Below are 17,875 nucleotides of genomic sequence, written 5' to 3' on the forward strand. Positions count from 1 at the left end.
ATGCCAAACGGAAAAAGAAACCATCCCACACAAAGATATACGAGAAATCATGATGCTCCAGTGTTTGCGAAAGTGGCAGCGATGAACACAGCGATGAATACATTCACCTCTTTCATGATAAAAAGCAAATCATATGAAATAAGGCAAAGTTTGAAAACAAGCCCGGTATTTAAGCCCGGTATTTGACCACCAACTGTCAAGTACTTGTTCTTGTTGTTGTAGCAAAGAAATGGTTGTTCTACCACTTACAAAATATATGATAATTCTTGGTGTACCAAACCATTAGTACCCTTGAGTGAAGTGCGATTACCTACCCATAATGTACAATCTACACTAAGAGACAACTACAGGATGGTTGTAAATTCAATATCTTTCTTGATTTAGATTATCCTAGAAACTAGCATCAGCTCTAGCTGGCGTATAATACTGTTTACTAATGGAAGATTTACAATTTATGATTTCAGAAACTGATCCAGTGAAAACCACAAAATGGCTGGTAGATGGATTAATCGCTGGGGACCGACAGAATGGCCTGCACGCAGCCCCGATCCAACTCCATGTGACTTCTTCCTTTAGGATTGGAATAAGAAACAAGTGTACAAGTTAAAATTAAGGACTATTACAGTAAAACCTGTGAACTTGGCATTTTCCCATAAGACATTCGTTACTTATTACTCTGTAAGTTGGCCATCTGTCTATCTTGGAAGTTGGCCGCATTGAAGCAATGTTTACCCTATGATGATGATAATAAATTCACCTGCGTATCTTGACCACGCGAGTATTTGTTACTAGAGCCAAGAAACACGGATTTCCACGATTTGTTCTCAATGGCAAGAACACTACCCTGATAAAGGGGTGGTGAAGGAAGATGTGAATAAGGAAAAGCACGCACAGGAATTCAGGAAATGGTTGTGCGTATTTGTTTATCCTGTCTGTTTTGTTGAAACTATTAGCTATATCGACTCCTTTCATCAGTGGAGAGCTTTAGTAGTTCTGGAAAATTCTCAAGGTTAAAGCTAACCATGTCAATTGTCAAGTATTGGCACCTGACGGCTTGTCGAAAGGTAGCAGAGGTTTTGAGATATGAAATTCCTTACCATCCTTCTTAAAACACCTTTTTCTCCGAGGGAAACACTTGTAGCTCATTAACAAGATGTAGTTAACTACAAAATTAGAATGTGCATAGGCATATGTGCCAAAGAGAATAAAAGAAATACGTTTAGAATGAACCGCCATGAATAAATTTGTATAATAAATGATTTGCTATATTTTCAAAAGGTATCTACAGAAAATATTTGTCATTCTCGAAAAAAACGTCATATGAACTGCACATAAATTGTTCAATTTATAATTTTGCTTAACTTATTTTCAATCTGAATTACTTAGTGTGCTATAATATCAATTTCAATAAACTGCGTACAGTTTCTATTTTATGGTTATTTGTGTTAATGTGTTTTCAATACGAATAATTCAGTGTTAGTACATATATTAAACATACTGTAGTAATTTTTTCTAGTACTGTATATTGTTATGATTATACACATTATTCAAAAGTAGCGGTTGTGCCATTGCTTTTTAAAATTTTAAAATCAAGTATTACTAGAATCCTATTCTAAAAATACAACAATCACACTTATTTTCTGTAAGTTGGCCATTTTTCAATGGAACCGATGGTGGCCAACATAGACAGGTTTCACTGTAACAGACTTGAACAAAAGAACCGTGAAGTATTTGCAAATATTCCAGTTGAGATGCTAAGACCGATAGATTCTGTTTCTAAAAGATTCCAGAAGTGTGTGGAAAAAGTAGGTGCATATGTTGAAATGTAACTTAATAAAAAAGTAGTAAACACTAATAATGTATTCAATGGAAATAAAACTGTGATAGGTTGTTTACTTTTTGAAATGTACATTGTTACAAGTAGGTACTGACTTTAAAACCATCCTGTACACACTGTAAGAGTTGATCGATTATTATAGATTGGTCGGTTGAATAAAGTTTAGCATGTCTTACTGTGTGAAAATAAGGTTTACCTTTACAATGCACTCCTCACATTCATCCGAAGTATCGCTATCGGAATCCTCTTCGCTAGCTTCGGTGTCTCCAGAGGAAGAAGATCGTTTAAGGCGCTCGGCCCACTCTCTTTCAACTTCGTCAAACAGCTTTTTCCTCTCCCCTACAAAAAAAAAAAAAAGTCACATCTTATATTAAGTGAAGACCAAGAGATTACCCACAATGTTGAAACATATACAGTAGACTCCCAGTATCCAGCCGGCCTCCGTACTATCCGTCCTAGTTTTCTTTTATCGTAATTAAACGACGAAGACAAGGGACGTGGGCGTCTGTTACGATCCCCCTATGTGTCGTGGGCAAAATACAAGTTGTGACAGAAAAAGAGCAGCGTTCTGCTCCTTGTTCATTGTTTCGTCAGTGTGTAACGGACATCAACACAGTACGCTTGACGCTGTTCCTGATTATAACTGTACAGCACGTATAGCACTGTATTCGTAAATTGTTCTTGGGGTATTCTTAATGTTCATAAAGAAATGAGTTCATAGAACTCCAGCCTATCTGGCTTTTATGTTACCCGAACTGCCCTTCCGCCACACTAGGCCAGATACTCGTGAGTCTACTGTATATTCATTTTTAAAGTAGCTTATGTCCTTAATTTGATTTCTTTTTTCTTTTTTTTTTAATCAAAGAAATCAATCACAGTCTTGATCAAATTTGGAATCGTGGTAGTCCTTGACGATCTTAGTAAGCTTGAGAAATATTACGGTTTGCACAGCTTTGTTCGTAAGGTATTAACCATGAAAGTAAGGACTTTGAGACTTATTTTTCGCTTAAGTCCAAACCTCAAATTTAAGTCATTAATATGAGAAACAACAATCTGTACACCATAACATTTCATACACCTACTGAGCAAGTCCAGACCTGTCACGTTTTCAAATGTGATCAAGCAAAGACCTCTGCTTCCTGAGTCATTTACATTGAAATTACAGTTTCTACTACTTAATCCAATTTTCGCTATTAGCAAAAAAAGTCACTAATCGATTTTAGGCAGGAAAGATGGAACCAATCTGTTCTACACCAAATTTAACATGCAGGTAAAAGCTGACGGGCTGACCAGAAGTGAAATATTATGGTGATGTTTATGTCTTTGGATTTTAAGTCATTCATCATCAGGGTGGGATTTTTTTATTATTTTATTTTACTAAGTTCAAATTCCAAATTTGATGCACAATAACTTTGGGACGAGAACTCTGCAGATCATAATATATCATATAACTGAGCTTATCAAGGTATACTAACAAGTCAAATTTAGTCAAGTGAAAACTATTCCTTCCTGAATTATATGCTGTCGAAGACAATGTTAGGATTTAACAAACTTTTTAAAATCCTAAATACGTAAATGCAGTGTATACTTATGGTAAGGATTTGTTAAAGATGAATGAAGGACGATTATTTCCCCACTATAGGGAATCTTACTAGCATACAGTGAATACTCTCAGTAACGGACGCCGATGGTACATGATTATTTGTTCATAAATGAGAAGTGCCCGTTACTGGGTCGTTAGACAAATTTACTCATAGCTTATGTGTAACTGTGTGCAGCATACAGCAAATACCTTAGTTATAAATGCATATACAGGCTAATATAAAAATACTGCACGCAGTGTTCGAATTATTGAGGAAATGTGGAAAAATGAAAAGAAATATTTCAGTTTTACGTCCCATGACTATCCGGCTAAAGGAGATGGTGATTATGAGAAATGATGCAATGGTGGAATGAATAAAGTGGAAGGATACGGGAAAATCCGAGAAAACTCACACACGGTGTTTGTCCACCACACAAAGTCCACTTCACGTGAGCTGGAATCGAACCAGGGATCGAATAAGGAGAAAAGAAACAAACGAAACTATCTTTGGGAGATTTGTTATATGGGCGTGGACTCAAAAATATAATGCTTATGAGATTTTTTCCCAAATAAAAGTGATGCATCTATTAATTCCCTGAATTCGCTTAGTGACTGTATTAAAAGTAAAAAAGTAACCCAATGAGAATATATAGGGTGACCGCGTGACTATGTTACAAAATTTAAGGGATGATTCCTGACACGGAAACAAGAAAAAAAGTTCAAATAAACGTTTGTCTAACGTACGTAATTTCGGAGCTACAAGGTGCCGAAAGCGTGGGAAAATGACATTCAAAGCTCTATAGCTCGACTATGGTGAATGATAGAGCTAATGCGGCATGGTCCCGTCAAAGATACCGAAGCTGCTGTATTCAAAAATGCTTAGGTCGAGATCGTGCACAAGAGATTCCCCAAAGGAGCGTAGGGATTCCCGGATAATCTGTCAAGAAAGATGGGTCGAAAAGGATACGGATGAATAGCTGTCCCAACTGCTAGCAATAATGCGTCTGTACTAAGTCGATATCTTACACAAGCACAAAATGGCGAACAGTTTTATACGTGTCATGTGTAGTTGCATAAAGCGCACTAAATAATAGTGGGAAAATATGAAAGGAAAATGTGAATAAATTGGTACAAATGGTAAATACATGATAGTACACTGTCCTGTTCATTGTACGTATAGATGCGTTTAATAAAGGGAATAATCATGAAACTAAAATGTTGTACAAACAGCACACTAACATTGTTTTCTTCTATGTAGTTTTGTCATTGAAAGCAAGAAAAACAGGGGGATATGGGTGCTTTCTTCCAGGCAGAAATCTTATTTTATTTGATGATACGAGCCGAGGATACTTTTTACGAGAGGGGGATTTTTCCGCCATCCTATGTTAATTTGACCATTGCCAGAGAACAACAGTAAAATATCCGTTCCTTATCATTAGCCGTAATGTGCGTCACCCGAACATTGAAAAAGAACAAGGAAAAACAATTTATCAGGACGTTTGTTTTAGTCGCTGCTTCCGATGTTTTGCAGGACTGATTCCGAGATTTTGTCTAGAATGCTTAACATGTCGTCATATTGTTATCGTTTAGAAGATATTTTGTTTTCACAGACGGTGTTATCACCTGAAGTACTCCACAGTTTGCAGGTTCGATCACAAGCATTTGTTCTTCCTTCTGTCGGAAAACAATCGAAGGTAAGGAAAGTATAAGACAACCCTATTAGAAGGCGTTATGGAAGGTGGAAGGTCATTCTTCATGTGATTTGTTCGTAGCGTACGAGTTCCTTAGTGCAGTTTGTGCTTTGCTTGTTCGAATGTGAGATCAAATGGAGTATTCGATAGCAGAACTTGCGGACATGATATTTGTATACGGTCAAGAAACTGGCAACAGTCGAGAAGCTGATAGGTTATATCGACTGAAGTATCCACAAAGAAGACATCCAGTCCATACTATGTTTGCCAGACTCTTTCAACGCTTACGAGACACGGGGAATTTACAACCTCAATACTACGACCAAGGAAGACGAAGAACCACAAAGACTCCGGACTTTGAAGAACAAGAGCTTGATCGTTTCGCCCAAGACCCAACAGTAAGTACCCGGAAAGTAGCACGTGAAAGGGGAGTAGCATAAGATACTGTTTGGAAAGTAGTACACGAGCAACAGTTACACCCCTATCATCCGCAGAGGGTTCAGGCCTTACGTCCAACTGACTTTCAACCTCGCGTTCGGTTTTGTGAGTGGTTTCTCCAACGCTCGGTAATTGATCCGCAGTTTTTCTTCCTACGTGCTTTTCACCGACGGTGCTTGTTTTACAAAAGACGGGATATTTAATAGTCAGAATAGTCATGTATGGGCAGACGAGAATCCTTGTGCAATTGTGGAAAGAGGCCACCAAGACCGATTCGCCATAAATATGTAGGCGGGTATTATCAGTGATCAGATAATAGGTCCATATTTACTACCACCACGATTAACTGCCCCAGTATATACGAGATTCCTGCGAGACATACTTCCAGAGTTATTAGAGAATGTCCCTCTCGGTGTTCGTCAAAGGATGTGGTTTCAACATGATGGCGCCCCAGCCCACTTTTCAGCTAGTGTTCGAGAGTATTTGAATCAAACGTTTCGCGACAGACGGATTGGAAGAGGTGGTCCTTGTAATTGGCCTGCACGTTCCCCAGATTTCAATCCACTTGATTTTTTCTTGTGGGGTCATGTCAAAATACTTGTCTATGAAACGCCTATAGACAACGAAGAACTATTAGCACGAATACTCGCTGCCTGTTATACTATAAGAACAGATCCTGGGTTGTTACAGCGGATGCGTCAGAACTTACTGCGACGCTGTAACGCCTGTGTTGAAGTAGAGGGACGCCATGTCCATCACCTATTGTAGGATAATTGGGAGATTTGTCTCGTTTACAGGTAATTGATGATGTTCTTGGCTGCATTCAATCCTGCTGTAAAATACTGATTGAAGACATTATTCCCATTCTTGTGACTTTTGTTTTTAGGAAACAACCTCTTTTGCACTATGGTTGTTTCGCTCAGTTTTGTTTATTTGTTTTCAATGACAACAATACATGGAAGAAAGACTTTAATAGTGTGATTCTTTTACAACATTTTAGTACATTCCATGACTATTACCTTTTATTAAAAGCGTCTGTTCAATGATAGGACAGCCTAATATCATGTATTTACCAATTGTATCAATTTATTCCTATTTTCCTTTCATGTTTCCCACTCTTATTTACTGCGCGTTATGCAACCACACATGACACGTATAAAACTGTTCGCCATTTTGTGCTTGTGTAAGATATCGACTTAGTACAGACGCATTATTGCTAGCAGTTGGGACAGCTATTCATCCGTATCCTTTTCGACCCATCTTTCTTGACAGATTATCCGGGAATCCCTACGCTCCTTTGGGGAATCTCTTGTGCACGATCTCGACCTAAGCATTTTTGAATACAGCAGCTTCGGTATCTTTGACGGGACCATGCCGCATTAGCTCTATCATTCACCATAGTCGAGCTATAGAGCTTTGAATGTCATTTTCCCACGCTTTCGGCACCTTGTAGCTCCGAAATTATGTACGTTAGACAAACGTTTATTTGAACTTTTTTTCTTGTTTCCGTGTTAGGAATCATCTCTTAAATTTTGTAACATAGTCACGCGGTCACCCTGTATATATATATATATATATATATATTGCTGGCACAAGGGAGTACGTCCGTATTACGTAAATGTCCATTTCACTGTATAAATAAATATATCGAAAATGACATAGACGTGAAAGATCGATCACTTTTGGATCCTCATTTTTTTTTCTTTTCTGCACCTCCGACAAATACGTGTTCGCAATCTGAAACTTAAGGTATGTGTTTAGTGATACCAATCTCTCTGCGTCTTAAACGATCACAGAAATCAATTTTAACTTATACTTAAATTTCTACCACCTATTTTTCTCTTGTTTCTTCAATCATCTAAATCACATAAAATTTAATAAAACTTGAGTTTAACAACAACTGGGATTAGTTTATTCAGACAATTACCTTGACACACATCTACCAGTGAACTAAAAATATCCGTGTGGTTTTGAAAATTGAAATAAAGTAACAAAGAAAGCGACACTTATACTGTTTCTATTCCGAAGAATAGCCACCACCATCCTCAATGATCCGTTTCCAACAGTGTAAAAAGCCTAGAAATGCCAATTTTGTAAAAATCTTTTCTCTGTGTTCTAAAAGCAATTCCAACTCCAACTTTTGACGTGTTCTTGGTTTTTGCAATGCCAATACGCATGTGTTTGGTCATTGTTAAAAACAAGTGATAATCAAGATGGGGCGAAATCTAAGATGTAGGATGGATGTGGCAGAATTTCCCAGCCAAGTTTGTTGATTTTCTTCATGGTCACTTTTGCATCTAGTTTGGCATTGTCTTGATGGCAGAGGATTCATTTATTATAGGAAAGCGGTGGCTATTTCTTTAAGCATGTCTGGAACTCTATGTAGTTGACGTGGACATTCACAGTAATGGTCTGACCACTTGGAAGAACTTCAAAATATACAATATCAGTAGCTGTCCACCATAGGCATAGCACTACCTTCCGTTGGTGATATTGGGCTAGGAGGTCAAAGGGGTTGTTTGTTTGTTCTCGTAAAAAACACATTTCTTTTAATCAAATACTACTGTATGGTGAAACAAGCAGCAGTATCATGTGCACACCAAGTGAAGGAGTTTTATTGTTATGGTATGATATTTTCTTAATTAATATTGAAACTGGAAGTGATAATAGAGTTCTACCACTTTTGGTTTTAGTAGATACATTAGAGTGGAGATGAGATCTATTCTTGGCACGCTTAATTAATTGCAGAAAATCACTTCTTGTTATCTATTACTTTTTTTACTTGAAGCAGATCAATGCTGAAACGGGAAGTGGTTGATTTTTATCACTTCCGGTTTTAGTAGAGAGATCAGAGTAGAGACCGAATATACTCTTGGGATGGTTAATTGATTGCAGAAAACGACTTTTCGCTATCTATTACTGTTTTAACTCGATACCGATCAATGTTGAAACCGGAAGTGGTTGATGTATGTCACTTTCGGTTTTAGTCGAGAGATCAAACTAGAGATCGAATATACCTTTGGGATGGTTAATTGATGGCACAAAAGCGCCTATCGTTATCTATTACCTTTTTCTATTTTACAGCGATCAACACGAATCTAAAAATGGTTGACCCATGCAATTTCTAGTTTGAATAAAAGGTTAAGAAGACAGGAAATATTCATAAAACGCTAAACAGATTCCACGAAAACCGTGCCTCGCTCTCTCTTATCGTTTTTGCTCTATGTGGATCAATGTAGAAGCCAGAAGTTATACGTAGTGGATTTCTATCACTTCTGGTTTTAAGACACAGTAAGATGGACATGAAATGTATTCTGGGAACGCTTAATCGATTGTACGAAACTTTTTTCTCGCTATTTATTACCGTCTTTGATAGTGATCAACGTTAAAACTAATGGTGGGCACAAAACCTGGTTTTAACACCGTGTGCGTGGGTTTTCTCGGAGTTCTCCCACTTTCTTCATTCCACCATTTCATTCATTCCTCATCATCACCTCGTCTCCTTTAAGCCTAACCGGCATAACCGTGGGACGTAAAACTCAAAGATCTCATTTCATTTCTTTTTCAAAACCTGGTTTTTTGGTTTCCGGTTATTAGGAAAACCAAAACCGGCTTTCGAAAATTTCCAAAAAAGCTATTTTTACCGAAATCGGTGTAGATTTTGTCCAAAACCGGTTCGCTGTTTACCGAAACCGGTTATTGGTTTTCTTCAGAAACCGGTTTCAATTTTACCAAAAACAGCATTGTAACACGCGTCGAGAACACATATGAAAGAAGCTCAAAAACATGTGTAAATTCTCATAAAAAGGAAGTGTAAACCGACACCGATATGCTTAAGATATGCCGATACCAATACGTTTAAAAACAAAACTGATTTTGTTGTAAACGGATCTGGTTTTCGGAGACCAACGAAATCCTACTCTGGTGAGAAATCGAACCGTGTTTTGAAGAAAACCGAAATCAGTTTCGGCGAAAAAACCGAACCGTTTTTTGGAGAAAACCGTACACGTTTTGGAGAAATTGAAAACGGTTTCGGCGAAAAACCAAACCGGTTTTTTAAAGAAAGCCGAAATTTCGCTTTTTTCTAGAAACCGGTTTCCGATAAAAAACGATTTTGCACATCCCTAGTTAAAACCGCAATGGTTATTTTTTAACACTTCTAGTTAATGAAGCATCTTCATCAACGAACTCAATTTCTAAATTCTGACCCTCTATATCCTGGTCAAAACTGATGATGACCCATCAAATAATTTTTGAGATTTTTTGTCTGCCAAATGGACTCATAAACAGAGTAAATATGGAAAGGAGTTTTAGTACACCTCTTTACCAATGGGTCCGTTCTGTGAGCGAACAACAACGACATGCACATGTTGATCTTCTGGAACTTCTTCGTTGCGCTCATCTGGTGAGATACTCACTAGTTTCGTCTCCGAGTTTTTCCGGGTTGCTGCTAGTGTAAACGAATGGCGTCAGCAGACATGATGAATCTTTGCGGTGGTTTTTGGCATGCTTGGCTTGAATCTTCTTCGATATCATCCCTTAATTGGACCTCACAGATGATTAATAGAAGAGCAGAACAGACCATAACTTCGAGGGTATGATCTACGGCTCTAAATGTTTGGTAGACTTATGAAGTGTGTTCTCTATTCACTCACCATGGCTTCATCAAAGGAAGTTTTTGACGTGCCTCTGCCGCTTCAACACCGAATTTGAAGTCGGAAGTAAACAAACCCGTATATTTGCATTCAACACTACCAAGTTTCACCACACATTATCAACCCTGTATGTGATCAATCCGGCACCTCTTGTATGTAAACACTTATGCACTGAGTAATAATTCAGGGACATATACAGAGTGTCTTAAAAGTCCCCTGACATAGGGTAACTCTATTATTACCAGAGTTACAACAAAATGTAAGAGGGAAAACCGTCTCTAAATGTGATGTTTTCAATCTAAAGTAGATTTTTTTTTTTTTTTTAAATCGGACGAGCCGTTTACGCTGTACTCTTTATGCACCCAATGTTATATGAAAAAGCGACGTTGCCATTTACCTGGACCCACAACGTAAGTGAATAAAGTTACTGTCTTTTAAGCTAACGTGTTGATGGTCAGCCCGTTTTCAAACAAGCTCCTATTCACTTTATGTTGTGGATCTAGGTAAATAGCAACGTCGCATTTTCATTTAACATTGAGTGCGTAAATAAGTTTACAGCTCAAATGGCTCGTCCCATATAAAAAATTCCTTCACTTTAGATAGAAAACATTATATTTAGAGACGGTTTCTCCTCTTACATTTTTTTGCAACTTTGATAAAAACAGAGTTACCCTATGACAGGGGACTTTTTAGACATCCTGTATAAATACCTTGGCACTGCAACATTAACAACATTGCAGGTTTCTATGTGATAGTTGACGAAAGCCGCACGAACTTTTTTGGTTGGTCTGGTACATAGTGATGTTTTAAAAAGATAAAAAAAAAAAAAAAAAAAAATAGTATACAAAAAGATAAAGAGAACGTGAAAGTAGCATTCTCTATGCGCTTACCTGGAGATAATGTGTCGTAAGGCAGCAAATACTTGCAATAAATATCGTCTAACTTGGTCACCCGGTCCTGTGCAGATTTCGGAATTTTCATCGTATCTGCAACTTTCTGCCACTTCTTCTTCTCAATTACTTCCTTCAGCCCACCAAAGTTCTGCACCGTTTGGTAAAGGCGTGGGAGATCCACTTCCATACCTCCAATCTATAGGGAGAAAAAATTTCTTTAATATAGTGTACATTCAAGTGCATGTAAAACTGGAACATTCATAATATTTAACCCTAGAAAGACCAAGGGGGAGGAGTCAATTTTGCCCGCGAGTTCTTTTTATTTAGTTTATATGGATTAATATGTACTCAGGATTCTCTGCTTTTTTGTTATTGTTCCTTTTGATGAAAGGTTTTCGCTTTTTATCAAATGGAATATAAGGTATTGCTTTTTTTGTAATATATATATATATATATATATATATATATATATATATATATATATATATATATATATATATATATAATTTATGTTGTGTGGGCCGATTTGATTCCCCTTGATCATAGGTGCTACTCATCTTTGTTTTCTTCAAAATTCCATTCAGTTCTTTTTCTGTATCTAAAACTTTTATTACTTTCTAAAAATGTTACTTTTTTCCTTTATAAAAAACACTTAGGTTTTCATAGAACTTGTCGAATGTTAGTTATAATACTGGTTTTCTGCATACTAATATAAGAAATTTTGTACAACATATAAGCAGTTTTCCACACCATATTTAGCCCGTTTTTTACGAATAAAAAGCATAATTCTTTGAAAAGTATTTTGAAATTGCGTTCAACACGTTAACTTAAATTGAACAAATATACTCTGAAAGCTACTTAAAACCAGCGCGAGCAAATTTCAGCCCCCCCCCCCTCTCTCTCTCTCTCGTCCTTCACGTAGCAGATGCGAGCACAGACTTTCTAGGGTTAATCTGTGGGCTCTTAACCAGGGTGTCTACTAGATCTTTGGTTTTAAATTCCAGGCCTTTTCCAGCTTTTTCCAGGTCTATTTATATTATTTACCAGGTCTCTATATTTTTAAACAAAGAAAAGTTGTTACTGTTAATATCCCTTACCAGAAGGCCAGTTAAGAAAAATGTGATGTTACTGAAAAAAGCAGAGTTCTCACCTTTAACTAACGTGTGATTCATATCCCTTGATAATATCCCTCTTGTGTTTCAATTATCGGCTTTACTAACAAATAGGCAAAACGTAAAAGAATGTTTCACTTCCTGAGCAAAAATTCCCCATTTTCCTTGATTTCCAGTTTAAGTACCATTTTCCCTGACTGGTCCCTTATTTTCCGTAAAATTTTCTAAAGGAAAAGTTTCCAGTTATTTCCCTGATTTCAGAATTTGTTAATGTAGCAAAAAATGTTTCCGAACTGCCACATAAAGTATGGATAGGAAATTCACCTAAAAACTTTCCAGGTCTATGAGAACTCTGTCACTAGAAGCGTACAAAAATATTTAAAAAAAAGTCTGTCACAAGCAAGCGGAAGCAGTGACAGAACTCAGCTTAGGTATCCCCGTGGTTGCCATCAACATACTCACAAAACCTTTAAGAAAAGTGATGATTTTTCTATTATATGCAGCGAAAAAGGTAAGAAAAATCCAGGTTTCTTGTTAAATTCTAGGCTTTTTCCAGGTTTTCCAGGTCAGTAGACGCCCTGTTAACACGTTCACCCCCTTAAAAAAAAAAAAAAAAAAAAAACTGAAAATCGTCTAGAAATTATCTATCTATCTATTTATTTTCAAAAATGAGAAAGAAAATGCAGCAACTTTTCTGATTTGAAGCTCGTCTTAGATAAACCTTGCCCACAACACAGATTTCATACTAGACGTGCAAAAAGCGAATAATGGTTTCACAATTCAAACACTAATTACAAAGTAGTGTGTTGCAAATCTAATGAAATTTTTAGTTGAACGTCACACGATTATGCCCTTTAGACTAAAAAAGACGGATGATTAATGAAAGTGAAATTATTTTTCGTGCTCTTCCACCGGGAATTGAACCTGAGACCACGTGCACGAAGTAGTGTATGAGTAAAAAAGTGTGTGTTAGTTGAGTTGAGTTTGAGTTTAACGCGACGTTCAGCAGCGAGGCTATATGAGACGTGGACCTACTGATTAACGTGGAATCCGAACCACATGAGCTCCCGCCGGGAATCGAACCCGGGACTCCCACGCCAAAGGCGCGTACGCTAACCGCTTAGCCACGGAGGAGCTCAAAGTGTGTGTTAGTGTTAGGTAGTGCTTCAATCAGTACCCTCGATTTCGGAAAATGCAAATCTTTGAGTTTTACGTCCCTTGGTTATGCCGCGTAGGCTAAAGAAGACTAATGGAGAATGAATGAAATGGTGGGATGATGAAAGTGAGAGAAAACGGGTAAATTCCGAGTAAATCCACGAACACGGTGTTTGTCCACAACAAAGCTTATTTGATAAGAGCCGGGATCGAGCCAGGAACTGCATACACCACAGGTGAACGTTCTACTAGTGAGTCATCGTGATCCCTCGATTTAGGAGGGAAAAATGAAATTAAATATTTAAATTTTATGTCCCACGCTTATGCCGGCTAGGCTAAAGGAGACGGTGATGATGAGAAATGACTGAAATGAAGAAAGTGGCAAGAACCCGAGAAAACACACGTACACGGTGTTTGTCCACCACAACATATCTGGGTAACCTAATAGTTATAAGTATTGCATGCATCTATAATTCAATTTATACAACTTGTCCCGTGTGATAGTTGCTTTCCTCTGTTTTTTTTTTCCTCCCTGCACGTGGTCATAACAATCAGCCAAGGACTGTTTCTACGGCAACAGCACGTTCAGCCAATTATAGTGGCTCATTTCTCTCGCTCTGCAGTGGTAAACATTCCACCCTCTCCGCACGTTGCCAGTTTGAATATAAACAAAAATGCACATTGTTTTAGTCGGATGTCAACTTGAGTAGTGGGCCTGCTGGTTATTGAGAACATTCCTTTTAGTTCTCTTCTGTGTCATTTAATTTTATAAAACTGAGATTTACTTGCAGTGAATAATTTCGTGTTTCGTGTGTACGGTACTTCAGTGTTTAGTGTATTATTTATTTCTGATTCTCTCTCTTTTTTTTGTGCGTGCGTGTGTATGTGCTCTGAAATGGATGAAGCGGGAGAAAGTGCAAATCCTGTTCGTCGAAGACGGGGACGACGAAGAATTCACTCGCCCTTAAAGAAATATTAAAAAATTGGACACGGTATTGCTTTACGAGGCCAAGCTCGCGAGATGGTGTGTTCACTACTCGAATACCTTGAGTGGGAAAGAGAAAATGGTGGTCCTCTTATCGATGTGAATCGAGTTACAGAAAGGACAGCGGCTGCCCTTAAAATCAGCAGAAAAACAGTGGCGCGAATTGGGAAAGAAAAAATAAGGAAAGAGGAGGAACTTGAGGAGAAGGAAGAACAAGGAAAGGACGAGCCTGGACCATCGCAGGTACTGCTTAAAACTCCAGGAAAATATCGCTGCTATGAAAAGGTCACAAATCTCGATTCATTCCAGCGGGATGCCCTTCGCCGCCACATTTACGCTTATTATATGCGCAAGGAGCATCCTACATTAATGAAGCTCTAAGCCTGCCTTAAAGAAGCGAACTTGTTCCACGGAACTAAGTTCTCGCTTGGAAGCTGTCTTATAGACCTGGGGTTCGAATTTAACAAATTCTCCAAACGCACAGTGCTGATAGAAAGAAGTGACATCGTGGCTTGGCGTTGTCGGTACCTCAGAGCTATGAAGAAATGTGATTATAATAATGTGGTTTGGTTAGATGAGACATGGGTCAACGCATGCCACACATTAGAAAAAGGCTGGATCGATCATACTGTGCATAGTAGAATGAACGCACCAATAGGGAAGGGGGGAAGAATAATTATTCTTCATGCTGGCACATCTCGTGGTTTTGTCCCAAACTGTCTCCTCATTTTCAGATCTAAAAATAACTGATGATTATCACGAGGAAATGAATTTCGCTTCATTTACGAAGTGGTTCCAAGAATCTCTTTTAGAAAACATATCCCCTAAATCCATCATTGTTATGGGCAATACCCCATACCATTCTGTTATGCTCGACAAACTTCCAACAACTCAGTCCCGGAAGTCTGAGGTCTTGGACTGGTTAAAGCGCAATACCAGTGTGCAGTTAGAGCCTGACATGAAGAAGGCAGAGCTTCTAGAACTGGTGACCATATACAAGCCCAAATTCTCTTTGTACAGAATCGACGAATTAGCAAGGGAAAAGGGTCACCAGGTCATAAGACTTCCCCCTTACCACGCCCACTTCAACCCTATAGAAAATATTTGGGCGCAAGTAAAAGGATACGCCGCGAGGGAAAATAAAAAGTTCACAGTGGCAGAAGTGGAAAGACTTACAAAAGAAGCAATTGATAGTGTCACTGCGGAAGACTGGGCTAATGTTGTTGAACATTCGAAGAAGCTTCTAGACGAGCAATGGGATAAAGAGGGTATTCTTGAACAGTGTGTGGAGGAAGTGATAATATCTGTTAATTCCAGCTCCGAAAGTGACAGTGATTCTTCACTGGGAATATCCCCAATCATACAGTAAACGTAAGTACATTTCTCTTTCTTCTTTACTACTATATATATATATATTAATTTTTAAAATTATAACAATACAAATGTCACGAGTTCAAAATGAAGACGTATTGTTTGCGACATGTGGTATACAAACGTAAGTTCAGTAATTATAAACAAGGTTCAGTATTGATGTTCGTAATTTTGCTAGAGCTATATGGAAATTTCTGTTTTCTGCAGTGAAAGTAAAAGTTTCGTATAGAAATAAAGTCAGAGGGAGGAATGGTTGGATTTACCGTACTTTAATATCGTACCAATGTAATTTACAATAATATTTGTCTCTCTCATAAGTGTGATTTTAAATAAGCATTGTACATTTAGTAAATGTTAATATGGAACAAAAAATAATTCACTCGTTCTACTCGTGTTGTTTCAATACCCGACGCAAAAGCTGGCAACACAGCATTGAGCACCACGTGTGCGCAGCGAGCTGTCACACGGGACAAAGTAGTATCAATTGCAGTGCACATAAGGACAAGATATGCTAGATTCCAAATACATGGGCAGCTCTCCCTCATGTTATTGTTGTTTTCTATTTTTTCCAAATTTTTTGTAATAGAAAATAGCAGAAAAATATTTGGTTCACATTTATATTGTTTGCTTGAACGTGTGATGGTTTAACAAATTACAAAATAATAAAAACTGAAACTCACAGATGTCAATTTTTGTAGAATGGTTAATATATATACCCGATCGAAAAATTCTATAAATGCACAAAATATGTATCCGTATTCCTCACTTCTTTGTGAATTGAGAATTTCTTGTGCAGAGGAGTAAGATAGTTACTCCTTTTGTGTTTTTCTTTTTTGTTTTACAGTAATTACTTAGAGAAAAGCGTAAAATCTTATTTTTTATTACATTTTCTCAAATATTTAAAAGCAATTATTTGTTTTAAGCTAAAATCAATCGTTTGCAACTCTACTCTCTATGGCATCAGGATTGCCTCTCTTGCCTCTGTCATTTTTGGGAAACCAAACGAGCAGAGGAGAAACCTTGCGTTGGCAGGCAAATGGAAAAATTATTGAAAGAATCAACAAATTTTCAGTTATACTACTTATGACTCCATTACGGCTGGTACAATACAAACACATCTTTACACTACTACTCATACCTGATCTAGTAGCCAGTGGACATGCATTTTGTTTGTTCTCCGGCGGGATAGCATTGAACGTATTACGGTGGCTAGATATCGCTTTAGATTGAGGGTCGACATCTTATGTAGCCTCGCTGCTGAAAAACGATGTTCAACTTTTCTTGGGGGGCTCGGTGGCTCAGTGGTAGAGCGTTCACCTCCGGTGCTTGGGGTCCCTGGTCTGATCCCAGCTCGCGACGTGTGGACTAACACCGTGCTCGTGGGTTTTCTCGGGGTTCTCCCGTTTCCTCCCACTTTCTTCATTTCACTCATTTCTCATTATCACCGTCTCCTTTAGCCTAACCGGCATAACCGTGGGACGTTAAACTTAAAAATTAATTTTTCATTTTCAACTTTTCTTCTACACCCAAAATATTTAGGTTCTTCCAGGAGCTTCAGAATCTTAAAAACATTTTGTGAGGTTCTAGGGTTTGCAGTGTAACCAACAGAAAAAGTCCAAAATCTTAGGTTTTTGGTATTTAAGAGGGTTAGGGGAGCACTCAAAATGTGAGGTCGCTTGGAGCACCATGTAATATTATTAAATTGACCTAATTTTTTAATCTCTTTGTCTAGGCTTTAATTCCTCTATTGAAAGAAAGAAAAACTTCTGATCTCACCATTAACTTTTCACAACTTTGCTTCAAGAAATTGGAAGGAATGCCGCATAAGAAGAAATGTCCGTGCCCAGACAGCAAAGGGACGGAGGAGACCACAGAGCTCCATGTAAGCTAAGTGGTTGAGGCCAGAAGATCCCAGCGCTCCATTCAAGCAAAACCAGAAATTAAGATCCCGCAGCACTCTAAGTAGGTAGGGAAACAACAGCTCCAGGCAAGCCAAGTGCTTGCAATTAGGATCTCTCAGTGCTAAAGGTAGGCAAGAGGAATAGTTTAGGTCCTAAGGAGCCCCAGGTTAGCTAGGTGGGCAAGGAACTTCAGAGCTCAAGCCAAGCTAAGAGGTTCGGTTTAGATTACATCTGTCAGAGTTTTAAGTAAGCTAA

At 38.0% G+C, this 17,875-nt stretch overlaps 1 protein-coding gene across 1 annotated transcript in view; it reads right to left on the bottom strand.

Annotated features, from left to right (window-relative positions):
• Jarid2 (Jumonji, AT rich interactive domain 2) overlaps positions 1–17,875 on the bottom strand; it is a 133,834-nt gene that overhangs the window by 37,236 nt on the left and 78,723 nt on the right. Inside the window, exons 14-15 of the mRNA XM_081744312.1 lie at positions 11,094–11,292; positions 2,034–2,176 (exon numbers count right to left, since the gene is read on the bottom strand). Of these exons, the coding sequence (XP_081600438.1) occupies positions 2,034–2,176; positions 11,094–11,292 (342 nt within the window). The remainder of the gene's footprint in view (positions 1–2,033; positions 2,177–11,093; positions 11,293–17,875) is intronic.

The sequence above is a fragment of the Thermobia domestica genome, chromosome 17, assembly GCF_964235325.1.
Source record: "Thermobia domestica chromosome 17, izTheDome1.hap1.1, whole genome shotgun sequence".
Classification (NCBI taxonomy): Eukaryota; Metazoa; Arthropoda; class Insecta; order Zygentoma; family Lepismatidae; genus Thermobia; species Thermobia domestica.